The 21,548-nt window shown below is 44.6% G+C and overlaps 1 protein-coding gene across 2 annotated transcripts in view; it reads left to right on the forward strand.

Moving 5' to 3' along the window:
- The window catches only part of GALK2 (galactokinase 2), a 1,202,443-nt gene that overhangs the window by 46,449 nt on the left and 1,134,446 nt on the right, over positions 1–21,548 (forward strand). Inside the window, exon 2 of one of the 2 annotated variants that reach the window (XM_085644226.1) lies at positions 5,675–5,763. The exons of the other annotated variant lie outside the window; for it this stretch is intronic. Coding sequence (XP_085500352.1) covers positions 5,675–5,763 — 89 coding nt within the window. The remainder of the gene's footprint in view (positions 1–5,674; positions 5,764–21,548) is intronic. 2 annotated transcript variants of the gene reach the window in all.

The raw sequence follows: 21,548 nt of genomic DNA on the forward strand, positions 1-21,548 counted from the left end.
AGGCCTGTCTACTTTTAGAATATTGAAGCTAGGCATTAAAATGCTGTTTAATAATATCTTAGTGGAAGCCCAGTGATAGCAGTTTACCAAAGTCTGGATGAAGATGGGCCCAAAGCCCATCAACCTTAATACTTCCCAGATATATAGCCAACAAACTCTGTTGAACGCCTTGGCCGCATCTAGTGCCACTACGGGCAAGGGTTTGGATCAAGCTGTGGCCAGATCTATATTGCCTATTAATTGCTGCATTTGTTCTTGGATGTACCTTTGAGGAATAAATCCTTTCTGGTCAGCATTGATCAGCTGTGGGACAATTTTAACCAGCCTCCCTGCAAGAATGCTCATGAAGATCTTATAATCAGCATTCAGCAGTGAGATCAGTCTATATGAGTCCGCCCTTAAGGGTTCCTTTGCTGGTTTCAAAATAAGCACTATAATTGCCTCTTTCCATGACTTGGGTATCTTGCCCGCTGTCTGGTAAACTGAGTTAAATAAAATACCTTCTAGCAGAAGTTTATATACCTCGCTGGGGAGCGCATCTGTACCTGCTGCTTTATTATTTTTGCATTTCCCAATATGCTCTCTAATCTCACCCTCTGTTATTGGGGAATCAAAGCTTGCATGGCTTTCGGCTGTTAAGGTCGATAGGGATTTCTCCCTCAAACAAGTTTTAAGGATCTCAGTATTTGGTGTAAATTCTTCCTTATAAAGCTTGGAGAATAGTAAAAGCATCCGGGCTTGCATAGCCACCAATCTACTTGATGTCTCCCCGCTTTTGTTTATTATTAATTCATTTATATGGTTTTTTGCACGATCTACTCTGGCTTTCCATCCCAGGAGTGCTCCTGCCTTCTCTCCATATTCGAAGTTCTGCATGGATTTTTTCAACCACTGTCTTACATTTCTGATCGAGCCTTACCCTATATTCCTGGCAGGCATTTTCCAGATCCCTCTGAACTTGTAGTACTCTTTCGGGTGCCCCCTGATTGAGCCACATTCCTTCTGCCTCGAATTGGGAGATTTTATCCTCCAGCGTTCGTAGCTCTTGCGATTCCTCCCTATTCTTGTTACAGATGCGACTATGTAAGAAACCCCTCAAGTAAGGCTTAAAGGGATCCCAGACATAATCCATAGATGTTGATCCAATATTTACAGAGAAATAGTCTTGGGATGCAAGTTTAAGATCTCTTGCTATCTCTGGGTCAGTCAACATAGATCTTTTAAGCGTCCATCTAGGTCTTAAATTATACCGGCTCCCTGCTAAAGCAAAAACAGGGGCGTGATCAGATATATGGCTGGGCTGAATAGCTATTGATGTTCTATCGTCTACGCTACGCCTATCAGTAAAAACATAGTTGATTCTAGAAAAATGTCCATGTTTCTTACTGTGAAAGGTGAAGCCCTTTTTATTTCCCATCTTGCTCTCCACAGATCCAAAAGCTCCAGATCGTGTATCTCATTATTTAGAGTTTGTCATACCCGAGGTACCCCTACATAATGGCTCTGATTTGATCTATCCTTTGGAGGATCAAGAAGCACATTAAAATATCCTCCGATTATTATAGGGTAGACTGCTTCCACCAAATTCCATTGTAGCTTACATATGTGTCAGGGGTCATCGATTTTAGAACCATAGAAGGATATGCATATTATTTCTGATCCTCCAAAGTCTAAGAAGGCTATTGTCCATCTCCCAGTTTAGTCGGTTTTACTTGATTTAATTGTGCAGCCCGCCCCTTGTTTTATCAAAATGGCCACCCCCTTGCAGTGGACGGTCTGTTCTGAGATACAAAAATATTTTATCCAAGAGTACCTTGCGAATATGGTGCGACTCTCTAGATGGCTCAAGTGGGTCTCCCGAATTAAACAAATTTGTGCGGGACTTTGCTCTAGATATTTCATCACTAACCTTTGCCTTCGGGGACATCTTAAACCATTGCTATTCCACGAGAGGAATTTCAGATCACCAACACCCATTTCAAAGGTTCAGCAATTATAGGGGGCCTTCCAATTTTGTCTATACCTAATATGGGGAACCCAAAAAGGGCTACCTGAAATTGAAGGTGTGATTGAGGATTTTTTTGAATTTTTTTCCTGCTGCTCCCCCCCCACTTCCACCCCCCATCCCACCCATGTGCCCCTCCAACCCCCTGGGTAACCCTCCCTACTATTTAGGCTAAAAGCCTAATCGCTTCAGTCCCTCGAGCCCAAAAAGAAGTATTTAACCTTTACATTTTCCTTGTCTCTCTAATCTCTCAGGGCCTCCCTTATTTTGACAGTGCTCCTCACCTACACCCCTACTCCTTTCTTGATGTTATCAATAAGATCATCTACCTCCTCAACCTAGCGATGGATGTACATGTGGTTATTCCACATGGTATGCAGTGATGCAGGAAACTTAAATTGTGCCCTAGCCCCCAGTTTATTCAATTCTTCCATTCGTTTGCCCATTTCTCTTTGTTTCAGCGCAGTGGTATGACATACATCAGACCTGATAGTAAATGAAAAAGAGTTAGAGAGGGAATTAGATGTTAATGTTCCTTCCTTGAGAGCTGTTAATAGAATTGCCTCTTTCACTGTATACGTATGAAAGTTTATCAGGATTTTTCTGGGCTTCTGTTTTGCTGGATTTCTTTTATAGGGGTCACGATGCACCCGTTGTATTTCTTGAGACAGATCTATATTTGGGGCGTTTTTTAAAACGGTCTCCTTTAATAGTGATGTCACAAAACCCCGAATACCAGAACCTTCAAGTGCTTCAGGGACATTGATCAGTCTCAGATTATTTCTCCTAGCATGGTTCTCCAAACGCTCTAGGCCATCCCTTATTTCCCTGTTTTGACTTGCCAGCTTGGCCATTTCTGACGAGGAGGTATTCAGTGCCTCTTTGATTTTTGGAATATCCTGCTTCAGAATGTCTGTTCTTAACGATACCACTACCAGTTTCTGGGCTAGCACTACACACGATGCCTGAATTGCCGCTTGGTTAGACTCAAGAAACTGTGAATCTATTCCCCATCTCATCCTTGAGCGCTAATAGGATGTCGGCCAAAGACCCAGGGCTCGATGCAGATAGATGTTGGGGGGATGTTACTTGTTGCATTAGTTCTGGGCGGGGGCCTGGCTGAGCATCTTGCACCTCCAATACACTAAAATGATTTGAAATAGTGACCAAAGGATGAACAGATATTTGATGACTTCCAGAGACCTCTGACAATGCCTCTGCCGTTCTGGGCGGGGCCGAGAGTACAACAGGAGGTTGTGTTTCTTCCAGCAGCATTGTAGACTTAATCGACATTGAATTCAGGGGTTGATTCGATTCCATCTTACTGGTAATGATGGGACAAGTGCCTTCCTTGTTGGAGACCCGTATTACGTGTGCAGCAAGAACTTTATAGTATGTCTTTAGAGAGGCTGTTATCTTGACTTTAGGGGCCGATACTTTCTTACCTCTGCCTCTCCCTCTGTCTTTAGTACATGCAGAGGCCTCAATTTTTACACCCTTCTCTTCCACCCTATCTTCCCCCACTCCTCCCCTTTTTTAATTTTTTTATTTATGTTTATTATTAGTAGTACAGGATAGCAGTTGAGTATGCAGTTTTCTCACAGTATAAAACAATACAATATAGGATGTCAGAGTCAATCCCTTGAGAACACCTTCCTGCAACTTTACATCTCTAATATCAACACCCCGTGTGCCCACTCCGGAGTCTCTCCCCATCAGTCCGAGGTTTCATCATCTTGATCCGACGGTGGGTCACATATGTCACCTCTGAATTTATTCCATGCCCCCATACTTTACCCCACTTACGAGGGCATCCCCGCCTAATACTCCTCCCTTTTTTTTACGTGTTTAAGACAATTGCTGTGGCAGTAGCTGTGGGGGGGAATCTTGGATAGTCAGGCCGATACAAGGAGGAAGCTGCACAGCCCTTGGTCTTAGGGTGTATCTACACACTTTGGATGCAGGGGCACCTATTCTTTGCAGGCCTTCGCCCTACTCCATAAAGTAAGGGGCTCCTCCTCCTTCCCCTAATTTCCGCGTAACAACAAGAAACTCCCCCTGTTTGCTCCTATATATACTTTGGGAAAGGAAGGGCCCCGGGTAGATAAGAAAGTCCTTACTTTCCTTCCTGGCCTCAACCCCAGCCTCTAGGTCCAAACCGGCCGCCTCACGCCCTACCTGAGGTGCTTGCACTCTCACTGCGGTCCTCTCGTGTCCCGGCTCTACTGCAGAGTAATTTACGGTGCTGACTCTGCCTCCTGAGGCCCGGATGAGGAAGCATGCAGTACCGCTTCGGCACCACTCTCGAGCCGCGCCCTCCCACCGCGAGGCTCGGAGTGCTGGTTTTGGTGTTCCTCCCCGGAGCTCTGGAGCCATTCACCGGACCCAGAAATCAGGGAAAAGGGGCAGAAAGGAAGGTACTAGCAAAACATGAGAGAGGAGGGAGGGGGCAAATTTACTCCAAATTCATTACGGGAGACCCATTAGAGAGTCCAGGATTCGCGCCCAATGAGACAGTCAGCCGCTGCCGCTTAGCTGACGGCCACCATGTTCCCCCCACTATTAGTATAATAATATACAGATGTATAGTAATTTGCATCCGACTGAATAAAATAAGACAGGCTTCACAATATGTGTGTTTTGTCTGGTTCTGGTATCAGCAGTTGCATTTCCTTTCCAAACATAATATTTCAGATACTGTAAACAAAGAAGAATGGAGTTATGTCGGCTCTCTCTTGGACACAAATGGCATATAAGTTTCCTGGCAAGCCTGGTGGCAACTTGTAAATAGGCATCTGACATCTAGAGATGACACTCCAGATCTACAATTTCACAAACGAGATAACATGGTCAACGGAGCCTACCGGAAGACCATTCATTTACAGATTGAAGCAGTGCTGTGAAGTGCCAAAGCGGCTTTTGCCCTAACCTTTATGCCATTTACGAGTTGAACCCTGATTGGCCCTTCCCTGATTTTCACCCAAGGAATCTGAATGCGGGAGAAATTTGTCATGACAAGTTATGCCTAATGCTGCTCTCAGAATTGTAACTTGGTCTCAAAACTCAGCGGTCACCCAGCCTAAATGTACTTCGGTCTGAGGAATGTGTCTGCTCAGTTTTTTTCCCACATAATTATCAGTGATATCGCTGGTGTCTTATGTTCAATAAAAACAATAACGTGATTTGTGCACTGCATCACCCGCCCTATGGCATTAAATATTTATTTAAATATAAATATATAGAGTCTGGCTTCATCTGCTTATTAATCACTGCTACAGATTTAACTAATCTGAGATTTTTAAGGCTGACATCAATCTCTAATGCCTTTTCTCTTCTGGTAGAAAGAATGTGAATTGATTCGTACTTTAAACCAAAATCTAGATAATTAAATCATAGGTGACCGTGGTTTGTCCTTGAACATAAAAACAAAGTGAACCGATGAGTCCGACATCTCATCCAGGACATTACGCCTCTCCTTACCTTACATAACATATGTAGTACATTCTGCAAAATAATCAAATGTTTGATGACTCAATTATCCGAATAGTGCTTGTTCCAGGTTCTTCCTGTTGCAGTGTTTTTCTTCTTAATGTATGTTGATTTTAGTTCAAGTCGTAGCCCTTTCCAGATGTTTCCCACAACACATTCAATGCCTTCTATGTTTTTCAGGTTGCTCAAGTTGAAGGAGATGTTTATTTCCAAATTTGGATCTGCTCCCAAATTTTACGTTCGAGCTCCGGGCAGAGTAAACTTAATAGGTACGCCACGTAATATTTCTTTTTTTTTTCTTTTTTGCATTCGTATGTTGGCTTTTTTTTCGACAGAAATCAGAGGTCATTGAAAATGCACATTTTGAAATAATTGTGTTTTGTTTTTAGGTGAATTTTTATTTCATGTTTCCATTAGACTCATATGTTCGTCGGTTACATGCTGGATCTGGAAAGGGATAGCAATCTTGCCACTGGTTAACCCCTTGTCTATAAAGGAGAAATTAAATGAATTTAGAATCACAGAATGTCTGACTATCTAATCTTATTATTTAACTACTGAGTGAAGTCTAGTTTTAGGTTCTGGCCATTAAAGGATCAGTCCACGTTCACAGCCAGTAAATTGAAGTTTACAGTTTGTATATTCTATGTAAGTGTAATGAGAAAGGGTGTCTGAGCTGTAGAGTTCTTCCTTAAACAGATATTTTTTTTAACAATTCTTTTTATTGATAATAACAATAACACATTGAAGACAGCATTCCATAGTTTCTTATAGAGACCAATGCATCTACACTAAGTCACAGTTCATCACATCCTTCCTTGCACCCTACATATGATTTACTACTCCTATTCTGTTTTGCTCATTCACTGATCAGGGTGGGGAGTTGTGTTAGGTGGAGGGGGTGCACAAATGCTTCCTCTGTACTCATTCCACTTGCCACATATTTGCGACCATTTCTTGGGACAGCCCGGAGATTTGTATACTGTCCTCTCCATTAACATGCCCCAGTCCATATCCTTCTTCCATGCCTTGATTGTTGGTGTTTCTTGTGCTCCCCGTGCGCTTGCAATATTGCGCTTAGCTACAACCATTCCCAATTTCGCCCAGGTTTTCTCTTTACTATTCAGGTCTGTGGGTTCCCAAATGTTTAAGAGGCACAATCCAATATCTGGGTCCATCTTTGCTCGAAGTACTTCCTCTATACATTGGAGCACTTCTGCCCAGTATCTTCTAATGTGTACACATTCCCAGATGATATGGATGAATGTACCTTCCTGGCCACACCGCCTCCCGCACCAGGAGTCATCTCCATAACCCATTTTCACTAGTGCCGGGCCAGATAAGTATATTCGGTTTAGTACTTTAAGTTGCACTAGCCTAAGTCTTCAGGAGATTGCCACTTCTCTGGGGGAGGCCAGGGCCTCCTGCCAATCATCATCCTCCAAGTCTACAATGTCCTTTGCCCAATGTTTACGGAGTGGCAGGAGTGGGTCAGGTGCGTTATTGACTACCTTCTGATATGTCATGGAAATCGCATTTTTAGGCCTGTATTCTTCAAGGATTCTATCTTTGAGTGGAGAGGACTCTGGGGGTGTATAAATCTCTTACTTACTTACTTAGAGGGAACTCTCCCCTCAATACATATATAACTGAATTGGTCCAGTTTATTGTGTATCCAGAGTATTTCCCAAAGTTTGTAAATACATTGAAGACTCTGTTTATGGAAACTCCAGGTGATGCCAGATATAGCAGTATGTCATCTGCATAAAGGGAAACACTGTCTTCTCATCCCTCCGACCATTTGAGTCCCCTTATAATTTGATGTTTCCGGATACACAACGCCAAAGGTTCCAGCATCAATGCGAAGAGCAACAGAGACAGGGGACAATCTGCCTCGCCCCCCTTCCGAGGGCAAATCTTGTGGACTTTCTATTATTGACCACTTCCTTAAACATATCTGAAGTCACTACTCCCAGTTGACACGTGGGGCAGAATTCTTTTTCTGAAACATATCACCTCCGAGTATGTATGCTCCATCAGTTATTACATAAGATACTACATTATAAAAATGTATTTTTTTACAGTGTCACTCCAGGCTGAAATGCACTGCTTCATGGTGACCAGTCTCTCGGGCACATCTTTATCTCAACAAAAAACAATCAACAGCGATGAGTGGGAGAAGAATATTGTTAAAGTCAATTGTACTTAATAAAGCTCTAGCAAATTAAATGAATTTTCAAATCTACATTGACCAATATAATAAAATATATCTCCTCCCCAAAAAAAGAAGCATTAACTCTCAGTAGCACTAGTGCCACTTCATAGTTGTTCGTATCCTTTGACTTACCCAAAACTCAGACCGAAGGCCGTGATTATTATTGATCAAACCCAAACATCCATATAAGTTGCTCAATCGGATTTTTAGAAACTAAGGCCAACTTTGTTGAATCTTTGAAATTCTACACTTGAGTGAGTTACATTCAAGTTCTAATCTAGCCACAGCTAGAACTTAGACAATTGCCCTAGCAGGGCTATTGTTGACAATTGCAGCCGGCTTTATGTATCCCACTTTACATACCAACGAGTTGCTCAGATGTCCTGAACAAACAAATAAGCAAGTACAACAATTGTTAAATGATTTGATTACTCATTTGTGGAAATCGAAAATAATTTCTGTTAGCATGAGCTGAATCCAGCTTGTTTGCTGCATCCATTTTGTTAGCCTTGTCATTCTGCCGTCTTCACTGTTGCCTGCTTTTCTATTCTGCTTGAGTCATCAACCTTAGTTAACTCCTTCTGTACTGAGCCAGAGCAATGTATGAAGCTCGGAAAGGCCTGTAGCTGCTAGAATGCACCTGTCTGAGAATGTAACTGTCTATCATATCCTACTGATGTAAGCAGTTCTGTTTCCCCTCCCACTTTGCTGACTAAGTGATATTCATCCGCCCATGTTTGTCAGAATCTATTCCTGTGTAGGCCTGTACCTTCTATTTGTAACTACATGCTTACTCTGCAACAAACTGTGTAAAAAAAGGCCCATGGTTGCTGTATTCCATGTACTACCTGCTACAGCACCTGAGGGTGTTATATTGATGCAGTCCCACTCATGAGTAATTAATAAACTTGTTATTTTGAAATCCAGCTTCAGTGCCAATCTCTATTTTGTTAGTCTAAGGACGCATGGACAAACTTAAGGGTGAGCCCTGCACAGGTGTGTCCCTGAAAAGGCACATTTCCACAGTTTGGCGCCCAACGTGGGGCTCATTGGAGACGCGGCCGCCCGAAGGAGTGGTATTGACGGAGGAATGGAATTTTGCTGAGGAGACGTCCTGCAGGAGAAGACCCTTGTCTATGCAGATCGAAGTGCTTTTCCGGTTTTCCCGATTTGACCCTCCAGGTGGTGGCCGGTCTCGACTGAGATTTCCTTTGGCGCAAGTTTTGCAGTGACCATTAGATCGACCAAGAGATTGGCAGTTGGAGGTTGGAAACTTTTGTTTGGTCAGGTCGCTGAAACGACACTCTTGATTTTGGATTTGCTTGGCCAAGATTCTGGTTTTGTTTGTTTGTTTATTGCAATAAATAAAGGCAGGTCATGTGGATATTTTGCTCTACTTTGATATATCTGGGATAAGTAATATTGTACTACAATTTGGTAGCATGCCTGCTCCTAGCACACTTCGTAGGTTGTGTTGCTTTCTTGGTGGTAGCAAAATGGATGTAGAAAGTCAGCCGGCTCCCCTAGAGAGAACACCTAATAGGTACATGTATATTAAATACGGTATTTCTTCCATAATGTATAGTACACTGTGGAACAAATATACGAAAAAGGATCCTGATCTACGATGGCCAGTAAATGGGTCATTTGATTTTAAAAAGGTCCAGTATGTTGAGCAGTGTATGTTTAAACAAAAGAGTAGACAAGATATGTTTGATTGTGTACAAATGTGGGAGAAAGAAGTGCATGAGAGAGTGAGGAAAGAAGAAGCTATAGCAGAAAAAGAACAGCGAAAAACAATATATAAAAAAGCATTGGAATTGAAAAATAAGGAGATGAAGGAAATAAAAGGAAAAGAAGATAGGAAGCGTTGTTTAGAGGTAACTGGCAGTACCCTATTAGGCGCCCTATTTATCCCATACTTAATAGACCTCAGGATGATTCCATTTTGTTGGATAGACCTCCACCCCCGTATAAATTTCCTAGTGCCCCTGAGAATGAGATTTCTGACGAGGAGCATTTGTCCTCAGATGAGAAAGATATAGTTAAGCAAGATGGGTGCCTGACTCGTTCTACTTTAGCTACTGAATGCAAGGCCACTCTTAGATCCGCTGCTCGTAAAGCAGCTCGTGGGAGTGCCTCTGCTCCAGAACTCGTAGCAATGGTTCAGCAGTGGATAGATTTACAGTTATATTTTGTAGAGACATTTCCTTGGGAAGTAATACTCAGTTTTAGAAAACATTCTGATGATCTAGTGCCCTCTGATATAAATTCCAATTATAAACAATTAAGTGATGGCACCTTTCTTCCTTCACAGGTGCCTGATCTAATTAGGCGAGTAGTTCAATTGCGCACTGACACATTCCGTCTCCGAGAGGAGAAAAAAGCAGCTGGTAAAGCTACAACTGAACAGACAGTTCTGTCTCCGGCGCGACAAGAAGGAGCTGCAGGAATCGATAAAGATACTATTGATACTGTAGTTACTGTGAAACCAATGCGCGAAGCTGCGCCTCTGTATGTTCCTCCAAAGGGTGCAGGCACAGAAGACGATAAAACTTCAGATGATGCAAAGGGATATTTTATTTATAATTGGGTTTATACCCCTTGGAGTAGAGCAGATGTTATGGCTCTTAAAGCTGCTTTACCCGACCCACGGAAAAACCCGGCCGCTTTTTATGAAGAAGTGGAAGGAGCTATTAGCTCCTGTACTATAACTTTGCCAGATATCGATATGTTTTTGGACATATTTTGCCCCCTAATATGTGGAGATCAATTCGGAAGGTAGATGATAATGTAGCCTATGGTGATACTTGGGTGCATTTAGAGAGAATAGATGCTGCTAGAGAACCTGCGCAGAAACCACAACAGGTGATATTAGATCTTCCCAAAGCTATTGTAACTAAGTTAAAAACTCTTATAACCCCTAAGAAAATAGATTGGACTACATTAGCGTCTTGTAAACATAAAGCGGATGAGTCCGTTTCTGATTTCTTTACACGATTTGAAGAGACATTCCATGACTTTAGTGGGCAGTCATTGACAGATGACACGGGTAAGCATCTGTTTGTCGACAAATTTGTCGCTAACCTGTTGCCAGAAATAGCTAGTCGCCCAAAGGCCAGCGAGAGTTTATGGACTACATCTTCCCCGTCTCCCTTTTGACTATGGCTCAGTATTATGAGCGACAGGAATTGGAAGCAAAAGGCAAGGAGGATAAAAAGGTTAAGGATTTAAAAACAAAAGTTATGTTGGCTCAAGTCTATGGTCCATCATTTAGAGGTGGTGGTAGAGGTGGACATGCTATGTATTGCCCTGGTGTACCCCCTTTCCCTTGAGAAACTTTGTCTTCTGATCAGTGTGCTTATTGTAAAGAAACTGGACATTGGCGTTCTGAGTGCCCCCTTTTGCGAGGTCAGCAGTATCAGCGGGGTAGAGGAAGTATGAGAAGCCGCCCAGGGAACACAGGAAATAGGGGAGGCATGGATAATCGTACCAGAATTGAGGCAGTTGACGACAATCCAAATTCTTTTAATATCTTTGATAGACAAAACCAATACCAAATGTCTGATTATTTGGCTGATGGTCCTAAGGATTCTGATTATGCATAGGAATGCCTAGGATGGGGTAAGGAACCGGTTGAGGTCCCAGTAGATCAGAGGGGTCCCTATGTCGATGCAAACATCTTGGGTTCTACTGATCAGTTTCTGGTTGATAAAGGAGCTACTCGTAGTGCTCTGTCTAAACAATTGGTTCTTAGGGCTCCCCTGTCTGGCACAATGATAACATCGATAGGGTTCGATGGGACACCTACACTTAGCCCACTGTCACAGACACTTGCATTTAGTCTTGATAAATTCACTGCAACATGTCCATTTCTGCTTCACCCTAACACGCCAGATAACATTGTGGGTATCGATATGCTCAAACATTTTTGTGCTAAAATACGTTGTTCTCCAGAGGGTGTGCATGTTATCTTAAATGATAACTATCCAATGGTTGAGAGGTCTTGTCTTATTAAAGAGGATATTGCTTTGGCATCGTTACTTACTACCTTGTGGGCTACATCAGATACCGATGTGGGAAAATAGTTATCCCACCAGTACATATTCAAGTGAAAGAAGGTGCATCTTTGCATCGACTGCCCCAATATAAAATATCTCGGGGAAGGCGAAGAAGCATTGATACATATTGCTCAGGATTTGATTAAGGTGGGGGTTGTGGAGGAAGTCCCCTACAATACCTGTAATAGTCCTATTCTTCCTATTTTGAAAAAAGATACTGACACTAAAGTTTACAGATTCATTATTGATTTGCGAGAAGTTAATAAAATAGTAGTGCCCCAATATCCGGTAGTCTCCGACATCCCGACACTTCTTACTATGGTTCCTCATACTTCAACTACGTTCAGTGTGATCGATTTGAAAAAAAATAAATTTTTCACAGTACCTATTCATCCTGATAGCCGTTATTTGTTTGGCTTCACTTTGAATAATTGATCATTCAGATTTTGTAGAGCTCCAGAAGGGTATACAGAGAGTCCTAGCATTTATAGCAAGGCATTGAAAAGGCAGCTAGATTCTTTCCCTGTGCCAAAAGGGGTGGCTCTTATTCAATATGTCGATGACATCTTGTTGGCTGCCGATACCCCTTAACAGTGTGAAGAAGGAACACTGTTATTGCTATCATTTCTTGCCTCTCATCATCACAAAGTCTCTCTGAAGAAATTGCAATATTGTAGGCAGCAGGTTACCTATTTAGGTCACCTATTTAGGTCACCTCATGTCTAAGGAGGGACGTGCACTTACACCAGATCACATTCAAGCTATTTTAGACACGCCTGTGCCCCGTTCTCAGAAGGATGTTAATGCACTGATTGGCCTTACTTCTTTCTGTAGGCAGTGGATCCCTAGCTTTTCTCACATTGGTAAACCCTTGTTGGCCCTTTTGACTAAAGACACTCTGATGCCCCTCCCATGGACTACTGAATGCCAGCATGCTTTCCAACAGTTGCGTCAAGCTCTTTGTTCTGCACCAGTATTAGGAACTCCAGACAACACTAAGGCTTTCGCACTCTATGTACACGAGAGGGACGGTTGCGGTCTCTCAGTTTTAGTACAGACATACGTTGATAAGCAGCGTCCTTGTGCATATTTCTCAGCTGTCCTTGATGCAGTCGCCCATGCACTGCCAGGGTGTTTTCGAGCGGTGGTAGCAACGGCTGTGTCCATACGTCAGAGTGAGGGAATAGTTTTGTCACATAGATTGCTTGTGCTAGTACCCCACAAAGTTGATGCTCTGCTAAATCAAACGAAAACCCAACATTTGACTAGTGCCCGCTTGACAGGATATGAATTGACACTTTTGGCTCCTCATATCACACTGAAAAGATGCTCGACTCTGAATCCTGCCACATTATTGCCATTTCCAGCCACACAGTCTCAGTCACAAGAGTTACATGATTATATATCCCTTATAGAAGAACAAACAAAGGGTCGTGTTGACCTACAAGATACACTTCTTTCTAACGTTGATGGGGAACTGTGGGTTGATGGGTCCTGCCTGAAGTTGCCTGATGGCACGACATCTGCTGCTTATGCAATTACAACACTTCAGACAGTAGTTGAGACAGCTCGCATCCCACAGAAGTCGGCTCAAGCAGCCGAGCTGATAGCATTGACAAGAGCATGTGAGCTTAGTGCAGATCTACTTGTTAACATCTACACCACTAGCCAATATGCTTTTGGAGTTGCTCATGATTTTGGGCAACTCTGGAAGGAAAGAGGCTTTCTTACTTCACAAGGGACACAAATAGTGCATTGGGAATTAGTACATAATCTCCTTACTGCCTTGACATATCCTAAGAAAGTGGCAATTGTTAAGTGTAGCGCACACAAGAAAGTGACTGATAAAATAGGAAAAGGCAATGCCTTTGCATATCACACAGCTCGTGAGACTGCAATCCAGCGAAGTACTACACCCATGTATGTAGTTAAGTCACAGGCTGAACGTTGGCATGATGCCAGACAAGAGGTGCTGGACATGCAACGATCTGCTTCTGTTGAGGAATTAGACCAATGGTCTAAGGAGAGAACATTGGATGATGAGGGCTGTAGGAGGAATAAAGAAATGACAAAATGGAAGTTACCCACAGCCTATTTACATCCTAGGATTCACATGGCACATGGGCCGGCACATGTTTGAGCATCCTCAATAGCAAAGCAACTTATGCAAGTTTGGGATGATCCAGATATTGCTGGCACAGCTAAAAAGATAGTCCAGTCTTGTCTGATTTGTCTCCAATATAATCCTGAAAAGGGAACACGAACTCCAGCAAGAGTGTTTGCCATACCTACTGCACCTTTTTAGGTCCTGCAAATGGATTATATCCAGCTTGTATGCTGTAGTAATCTAAAGTATGTCTTGGTAGTGGTTTGTGCCTTCAATAAATGGGTGGAGGCATACGCTACGAAAGATAATACAGCTCTTACTACAGCAAAGGTGCTCTTAAAGGCGTTTTTTCCCATATTCGGCATTTGTCGAGTTTTGTGGAGTGACAACGGACCCCATTTTATTGGGCAAGTTGTTGAGTATCTCATGAAAGGTTTGGGAACTAAGCAGAAGTTTCATGCTGCTTTTCACCCACAATCAGCAGGACTAGTGGAATGTTACAATTCTACCCTCAAACTAAAATTGGCCAAAATACAAGCTTCCACATCTTTGAAATGGCCTGATGCACTGCCATTGGCTTTACTATCTATTAGATCAGTACCACATACACGATCTGGCCTCACACTGTATGAGGTGGTTTTTGGAAGGCCAATGAATATTTGGGGAATTCCTAAACCATGCCCTATACATGATGTACCCTATGTATTGATGAACGACTATTTGTCTCAGTTGACTGACAGTTTGTCTTCTATTTATCAACAGGTTTGGGAGACTCTTCCAGACAGGTCGCAGGGTGAGGGCCATAATCTACGGCCTGGTGACTTTGTCCTAACGAAGTCCTTTCAGCGGACCAGCTCCTTGGAGCCTCGTTGGCGTGGCCCTGAGCAGGTGCTCTTGGCTACTAGGACTGCGGTTCGAGTGAATAACCGGAAGAACTGGGCCCACGCAACCCATTGTCGGAAGGTGTTGCAGGACCTAGTGAGCCCAGCTGTGTTGGCATATCACCGCGATCTCCTGGACACAGAGACAGGACAGGCCACATCACCTGAAGGACCTGAGTAAGTCTTCCCGGACCACACGATCCCTGGTGCATCTCGATATCAGCTGCGACCCCGGAAGAAAGACACTTTGTTGCTGAAAAAGACTGTTTGAGCCACTGTCCTGGGTAGTGAATGACTGAGTTACAAAGGGGGGTACTCTTTTAGTGGCTACTCGTCTCAATCTCAGCGAAGAAACCAACGTCTGCCCAGGACCTTAAGGCACCATCTGTTCTGTTGTTCAACTACAAAATGAACATGGCCTGCGGAGAAGAAATCAACTGCTGCAAAAGTCTGTGATCGAAAGAGTATGTTCATTATTGGAAACACTTCGATTTGTGTCATCATTGCTACAATAACATGGGTTGTAGAGGGAGTAGCTCCTGCTCCACAACTACTGACTGCTACTACTTCTGTTCCCATTGAGCACCAATATTTTACTCTTCCCTATCATGAAAAGAAGCACCGAATGTCATATCTCAATAACACTTTCATCCAAACGTTGCATCACACCCACAATGCTATGAACATTACCAACTGTCGGGTGTGTGGAATGATGCCAGCTCATCAGAAAAAGGGAGGAACGTCTTTCATTCCTTTGCCGTTTTCACACAATGGCTCCTGCAGAGCCTGGTTTGCAGTATTGTGGGCTTCTCATATTGGTAATATTACCAACTTTGATGTAGGAAGACTTAACGCTCAGTTAAATAGAGCTTTTTACCCTTATGAGGAAGGAGATCCACAAGCTAAAGGAACTATATGGGAAATTGAGGAGTATCGCCGAGGAAATTCCTCCACGCACTATGTTTTCCCTAACACTCGAACTGTCAAGGGTAATGGGCCTCCTGTTATAGCGGTTACTAGAGCTTGAGCAGACCTTTGTATGAGCAGTATTGACAGTATCCCTGTGGGAAAAAGTGACTGTACTACAGTGCTGAACATTACTGGAATGAACAACAATAGTTTTTTGCCTTCACATAACACCTATTTCATTTGTGGAAGTAAAGGATATTACCACCTACCTATTGGGTGGTCAGGTAGCTGCTTTGAGTTCTTTTTGCTACCACCTGTGTTTTTGGTACCTGCATCCTACCACAAAGATTATAAACTGTATAATGATATTTCCAAGAGTCGATTTAAGAGGACAATAAATCATGATGAGGTGGATCAGACTGATGCTGCACTGCAAAGTAAGTATAGGATCATTTAAAAACAAAAAAACAAAAAAAGAGATAGCAATTGGAAGTTTTAAGCAGAGGTCAATTTCTATGGGAAAGAGGAGACTTTTTTGAGATTGCATTCAATCTGACGATATAAAACTGTACAAAGAAACATTATTTGCATGTGAGATGGTATGTAAGGTTCTTTTAATAAGCTCTAGATTCAGACAAGCAGTCTGCCTCCTGAAAGGTTACCACTAGACCACCACTTTAGCAAGAACAGCTGATCAGCACAAGGGCTGAAAGCATAAAGTAATTGTTGAACGCATATATAGAGAAAGAGTTTTAGACTGTGCTTCAAGGCATCAGTAACTGCATGATTTTAGTGACGTGAGAGTACACAATGTAAATGATGCAAACATCGAAAAGGAGGTTCTGCAGATAAAGGAGTGGATGTTTTATGAGGTTCACCACAAATGTTTGGCTCTCGCTATTAATTACAATAGTGAAGTAGGACCCATTTTGGATATCACTGGTTGTAGCATGGCACAAAATATGGGTGAGGATAGCTACCACAGAGAATGGAAGTGTATTGCCTGCATTCCTGTGGCTGAAGGGCGGAGACTCCGATAATGAACGGAGGATATAGAATGGGCTACTATTAGCAATTCCATCAACCTTGTTCTCATGGGCTGCTGATTTGTTCACCCTGAGCACTGCTATTTGGTAGATTGTAGGGGTGAAGGGTGCAGTTGCAATTTCTGTAGTTCAATGTGAGGAAGTTTCTAGGTCAGGTCTGACATTTAACCCTAATTGCTGCTTTAGGAAGGGTTGTTTGCTGAAATATTGCAGACACAAATATGGGCGACAAAGATTTTGCAAGAAAATACTGAGAATACATATCAGCTTTATATGCTTTGTATTAAAAGTCGAAAATATTAGTAGCAAAAATAGAGAAGACCACAATATTGTCAAAATATGGGTGTATCGAACTGTAGCTAATTGCACTATATTAACTTTAAAACATATACGCTTTAAAATAGCATTACATTTTGAAAAGATATCTTTATAATATAAACAAGTTAAAAAATTATACGTTGCAAACATAAAATAATTTTTTTTACATTAACATAATTGCAAAAAGTTGCACGGCTTAGGAAGGGCTGGAAATCCATTATGTCAACTGAGTTGTGGACCGGAGGGGACCTTTTACCACCTGCTGTGGGACTGCCTGCTATTTCATAGGGCAGAAATAGGACAGATTATGCCTGAGGTGGTGGGTCTGGAGGTCCCTTAAGAAGCTAAATGGCACCTACTGCTTATCCCTTGGGCTGAAACCTGGTCGAGGTAGGCACTGGCCCCGGTGGTAGCCAAGCACAATATAGCATGGGCTGGGGGGGTGGTCTCTACCCCTAGTGTGGCTGACTAGGAAGCGGATTTGGATTGGTGCTGGTGAGCCGAACATACAGTCTATCTAAGTAGAGGAGGTATGGGGGTAGGAGTTGGCAGGAGTACCGAGGTTTGTAGACAGGGACACTTAGGTTTAGGGAGAAGGTATTTTGTACTACTCTATTGTGATGGATCTTGCTTTTCTTTTGATGATGTAACCACTGTACATGTTGACCAAATGATCGATGTTAAACTGTACTCTATATTTCAATGTACTGTATCAAAAATAATTTCCACAAAACTAATTTTAAGCATTAGAATAAAAAATATTAACTCGAGGTAAAAAATCAAATAACAAAATAGGGTTGGAAAGGTAAAATTACTGGTTACCGGTTTTCCCGCCAAAACAGTCTTTAAAAGAAGAAGCCAAGCAAGAGGACTTAATTTCCCATCAACACAGGTAATTACATCATGGCACCATGGACTCATGCCACCTCCTGGGACCTACAAAATGACAACTGCAACCCGAACGCGCAGCGCACATGTCAGCAGGCGTGCTAAAGGCAAGCCCGTCTGCGCCCATCCGTACCAGTACCATGCCCAAACAGCTCCCAGCGCCAGTAATCTTGGTCCTATCAGCGCCCAGTGGTACTCTGCAGCACTCCTTAGGTCGCAAGACCTCGGACGCCATTCTCCCAATTGCTGCCACACCGCACATCACTCCACAGTAGGAGCCTTCATCTGTACCCACTGCTGGTTCTCCAGCAATCACCCACCCACACCCACCATGCACATACTAACAACACTCTCAACACCCCCTCCCAACACATGCATATCTTACAAGCACCAACAACGTCCGCACCCCCACCCTACACCACATGTCACAGCAAACCCGCATGTCAGCACCCACCTGCATGAATGCTTCTCAACACACGATCACTCAGCAAACGTGCAACCCAAAAATGGGACCACCTTAGTAGCGAGGCACCTGATATCTTCATCACAGAAACCTGGCTGAAGCCCTCATTTGCTCCAGACACTGCTACGGCAGTCCCTGTGGTCTACAAGATCTCTCGACAGGACCGCCTTCGCAAGCCGGGAAGAGGACTCGCTGTCATCTGCAAGTAATCTTTCAAATTCACACAACCTCCACAGAGCACACCACTCCATTCATGGAACACCTGCACTTCAAGCTGCAAATCTCTGAAACATTCACCCTGAACGGAATCCTGGCCTGTTGACGACCCGGACCACGACCTACGTTTACCAACCTCATCATTGACTATTGCTCCACTTACCATTGACTACAGAGCCTACATTCTCCTCTGTGACCTCAACTTTAAACTGTAACACAGAAGCGACCCCTGCTCCACAGCAATCCTTTAAAGCTCGAGCAACATTGGACTCAGCCAGCAAGTCACAGAACCGACATCACAGGACACACGCTGGACCCCATCTTCACCACAAGTGACCGCATTAAATACAACTCAACAACACCCCCACTTGGTTCCGCACTCAAGCCGCAGCTGGTTCAAAATCACAGAAGCACACTGGCTCATCGCCCTCAGCACTGATCAGCCTAGCCCCACAGACAAACTCTATAAGGACAGCAATGACTTTAACTACTGGATTAAGAACTGCGCGGACTCCCTTGCACCCATCAAATCCAACAAGCATAGTAGATTAAACAAGCAGGCCAGCTGGTACACAGAAGGCTTCCGAGGCACCAAACAACACAGTAAACAGCTAGAAAGGAAATGAAAAGCCAGCCACAACACCACCCTCAGAATTACCTACAAGGCTGCGCTCATCAATCAATCAATCAGTGCATTTATAAAGCGCGCTACTTACCCGTGAGGGTCTCAAGGCGCTGGGGGCCCGTGGGGGTGGGTGCGGCTACTGTTCGAAGAGTCAGGTCTTGAGGAGTTTTCTGAAGGCGAGTAGGTCTTGGGTCTGCCGTAGGTGGGTAGGGAGGGTGTTCCAGGTTTTGGCGGCGAGGTAGGAGAAGGATCTGCCACCGGAGGTTGTTCGTTGGATGCGGGGGACATCGGCGAGGCTGGCGGAGCGAAGCCGGCGCGTGGGGGTGTAGAAGCTGAGTCTGGTGTTCAGGTAGGCTGGTCCGGCATTGTGGAGTGCCTTGTGTGCGTGGGTGAGGAGCTTGAAGGTGATCCTCTTGTTGACGGGTAGCCAGTGTCGGTCTCTCAGGTGGGGCGTGATGTGGCTGCGGCGGGGGACATTGACGATTAATCGGGCTGAGGCGTTTTGGATGCGTTGTAGTCGTCGTAGGTGTTTGGCTGGGATTCCTGCCTAGAGTGTGTTGCCGTAGCCCAGTCTGTTGCTGACGAGGGCCTGGGTCACTGTTCTTCTTGTTTCGGTCGGGATCCACTTGTAAATTCTGCGGAGCATGCGGAGAGTGTTGTAGTAGGAGGAGGAGACGGCGTTGATCTGCTTAGACATGAAGAGGGAGGAGTCGAGGATGAATCCTAGGTTGCGTGCATGGTCGGTGGGTGCTGGTGCTGTTCCCATTGTGGTCGGCCACCAAGAGTCGTCCCAGGCTGAGGGGTGGATCTGAGGATCAGGACTTCCGTCTTGTCCGAGTTCAGCTTGAGGTGGCTGCTACTCATCCAGTCGGCGACGGCCTTCATTCCCTCGTGGAGGTTGGTTTTGGCGGTGTGTGGGTTCTTGGTGAGGGAGAGGATGAGCTGGGTGTCGTCGGCATAGGAGATGATGTTGAGGTTGTGATGGCGGGCCACTTGTGCGAGGGGGGCCATGTAGACGTTGAACAGCGTCGGGCTGAGGGAAGATCCCTGGGGGACGCCGCAGATGATGTCTGTGGCTTCGGATCAGAAGGGTGGGAGGCGGACGCTCTGGGTTCTGCCAGAGAGGAAGGACGTGGTCCAGTCAAGGGACTTCTCTTGGATCCCGGATTCTAGGAGGCGTGTTTTGAGAGTGTGATGGCAGACCATGTCGAAGGCGGCTGACAGGTCTAGGAGGATGAGGGCTGATGTTTCGCCGTTGTCTAGTTGGCGCCTGATGTCGTCTGTGGCGGTGATGAGGGCTGTCTCTGTGCTGTCGTTTCGTCTGAAACCGGATTGGGACAGGTCCAAGATGTTGTTGTCTTCCAGGTGGTGGGCCAATTGCATGTCGACGATCTTCTTGATGACCTTCGCTGGGAATGGGAGCAGGGAGATGGGCCTGAAATTCTTGAGGTCCTTGGGGTCCGCCTTAGGCTTCTTGAGGAGGGCGTTGATTTTGGTGTGCTTCCAGCTTTCCGGGAATGTTGCTGTTTCGAAGGAGATGTTGATGACCTTCCGTAGTTGGGGTGCGATGGCTGCGTCTGCTTTGTTGAAAATGTGGTGTGGGCACGGGTCTGACGGGGATCCTAAGTGAGATGGAGTTCATGACCTTGCGTGTCTCATCGTCATTGACGTTGGACCAGGAGGTCAGCCGGTTGGAGCTGGTGGTGTTCGTAGGGGAGGTGGAGTCTGGTGTAGTCGGGGCGGACGTGGTGTTGAAGCTGTCGTAGATGTCAGTGATCTTGCGGTGGAAGAAGATGGTGAGTGAGTCACACAGTTCTTGTGAGGGCGGGATGTCGTTGGTGTTGGCGCTGGGGTTGGAGAGTTCCTTAACGATGCTGAAGAGCTCTTTGCTGTCGTGTGCGTTGTTGTCCAGACAGTCTTTGAAGGAGGATCTCATGGCTAATCTGATGAGGTGGTGATGTCTGCGGTGGCGTCCTTGTGGGCTGCGTGGTTGTCCGGTGTGTGTTCCTGGAGCCAGATCTTCTCCAGTTTCCGGCATGCGTGTTTGGAGGTCTGGAGTTCGTCGGTGAACCAGGTGGCTCTCTTGCTGGTGTGGCTGTTTGAGGGTTTCTTGAGCGGGGCGAGGGTGTTGGCGCAGTCGTTGATCCACTGTCTGAGGTTGCGGGCTGCGGCATCTGGGTTGATGGGGTCGGTGGGTGGGTTCTGGGTGAGGGTGGCGGTCAGTTTGTCTTCGGTGACTTTGCTCCAGCAGCGGCGAGGTAGCTGTTGGGTGTGGTGGTGTGTGGTTGGTTTCTTGAAGGTGAAGTGGATGCAGCGGTGGTCGGT

This window comes from Triturus cristatus, chromosome 3_1, assembly GCF_964204655.1.
Source record: "Triturus cristatus chromosome 3_1, aTriCri1.1, whole genome shotgun sequence".
Lineage (NCBI taxonomy): Eukaryota > Metazoa > Chordata > Amphibia > Caudata > Salamandridae > Triturus > Triturus cristatus.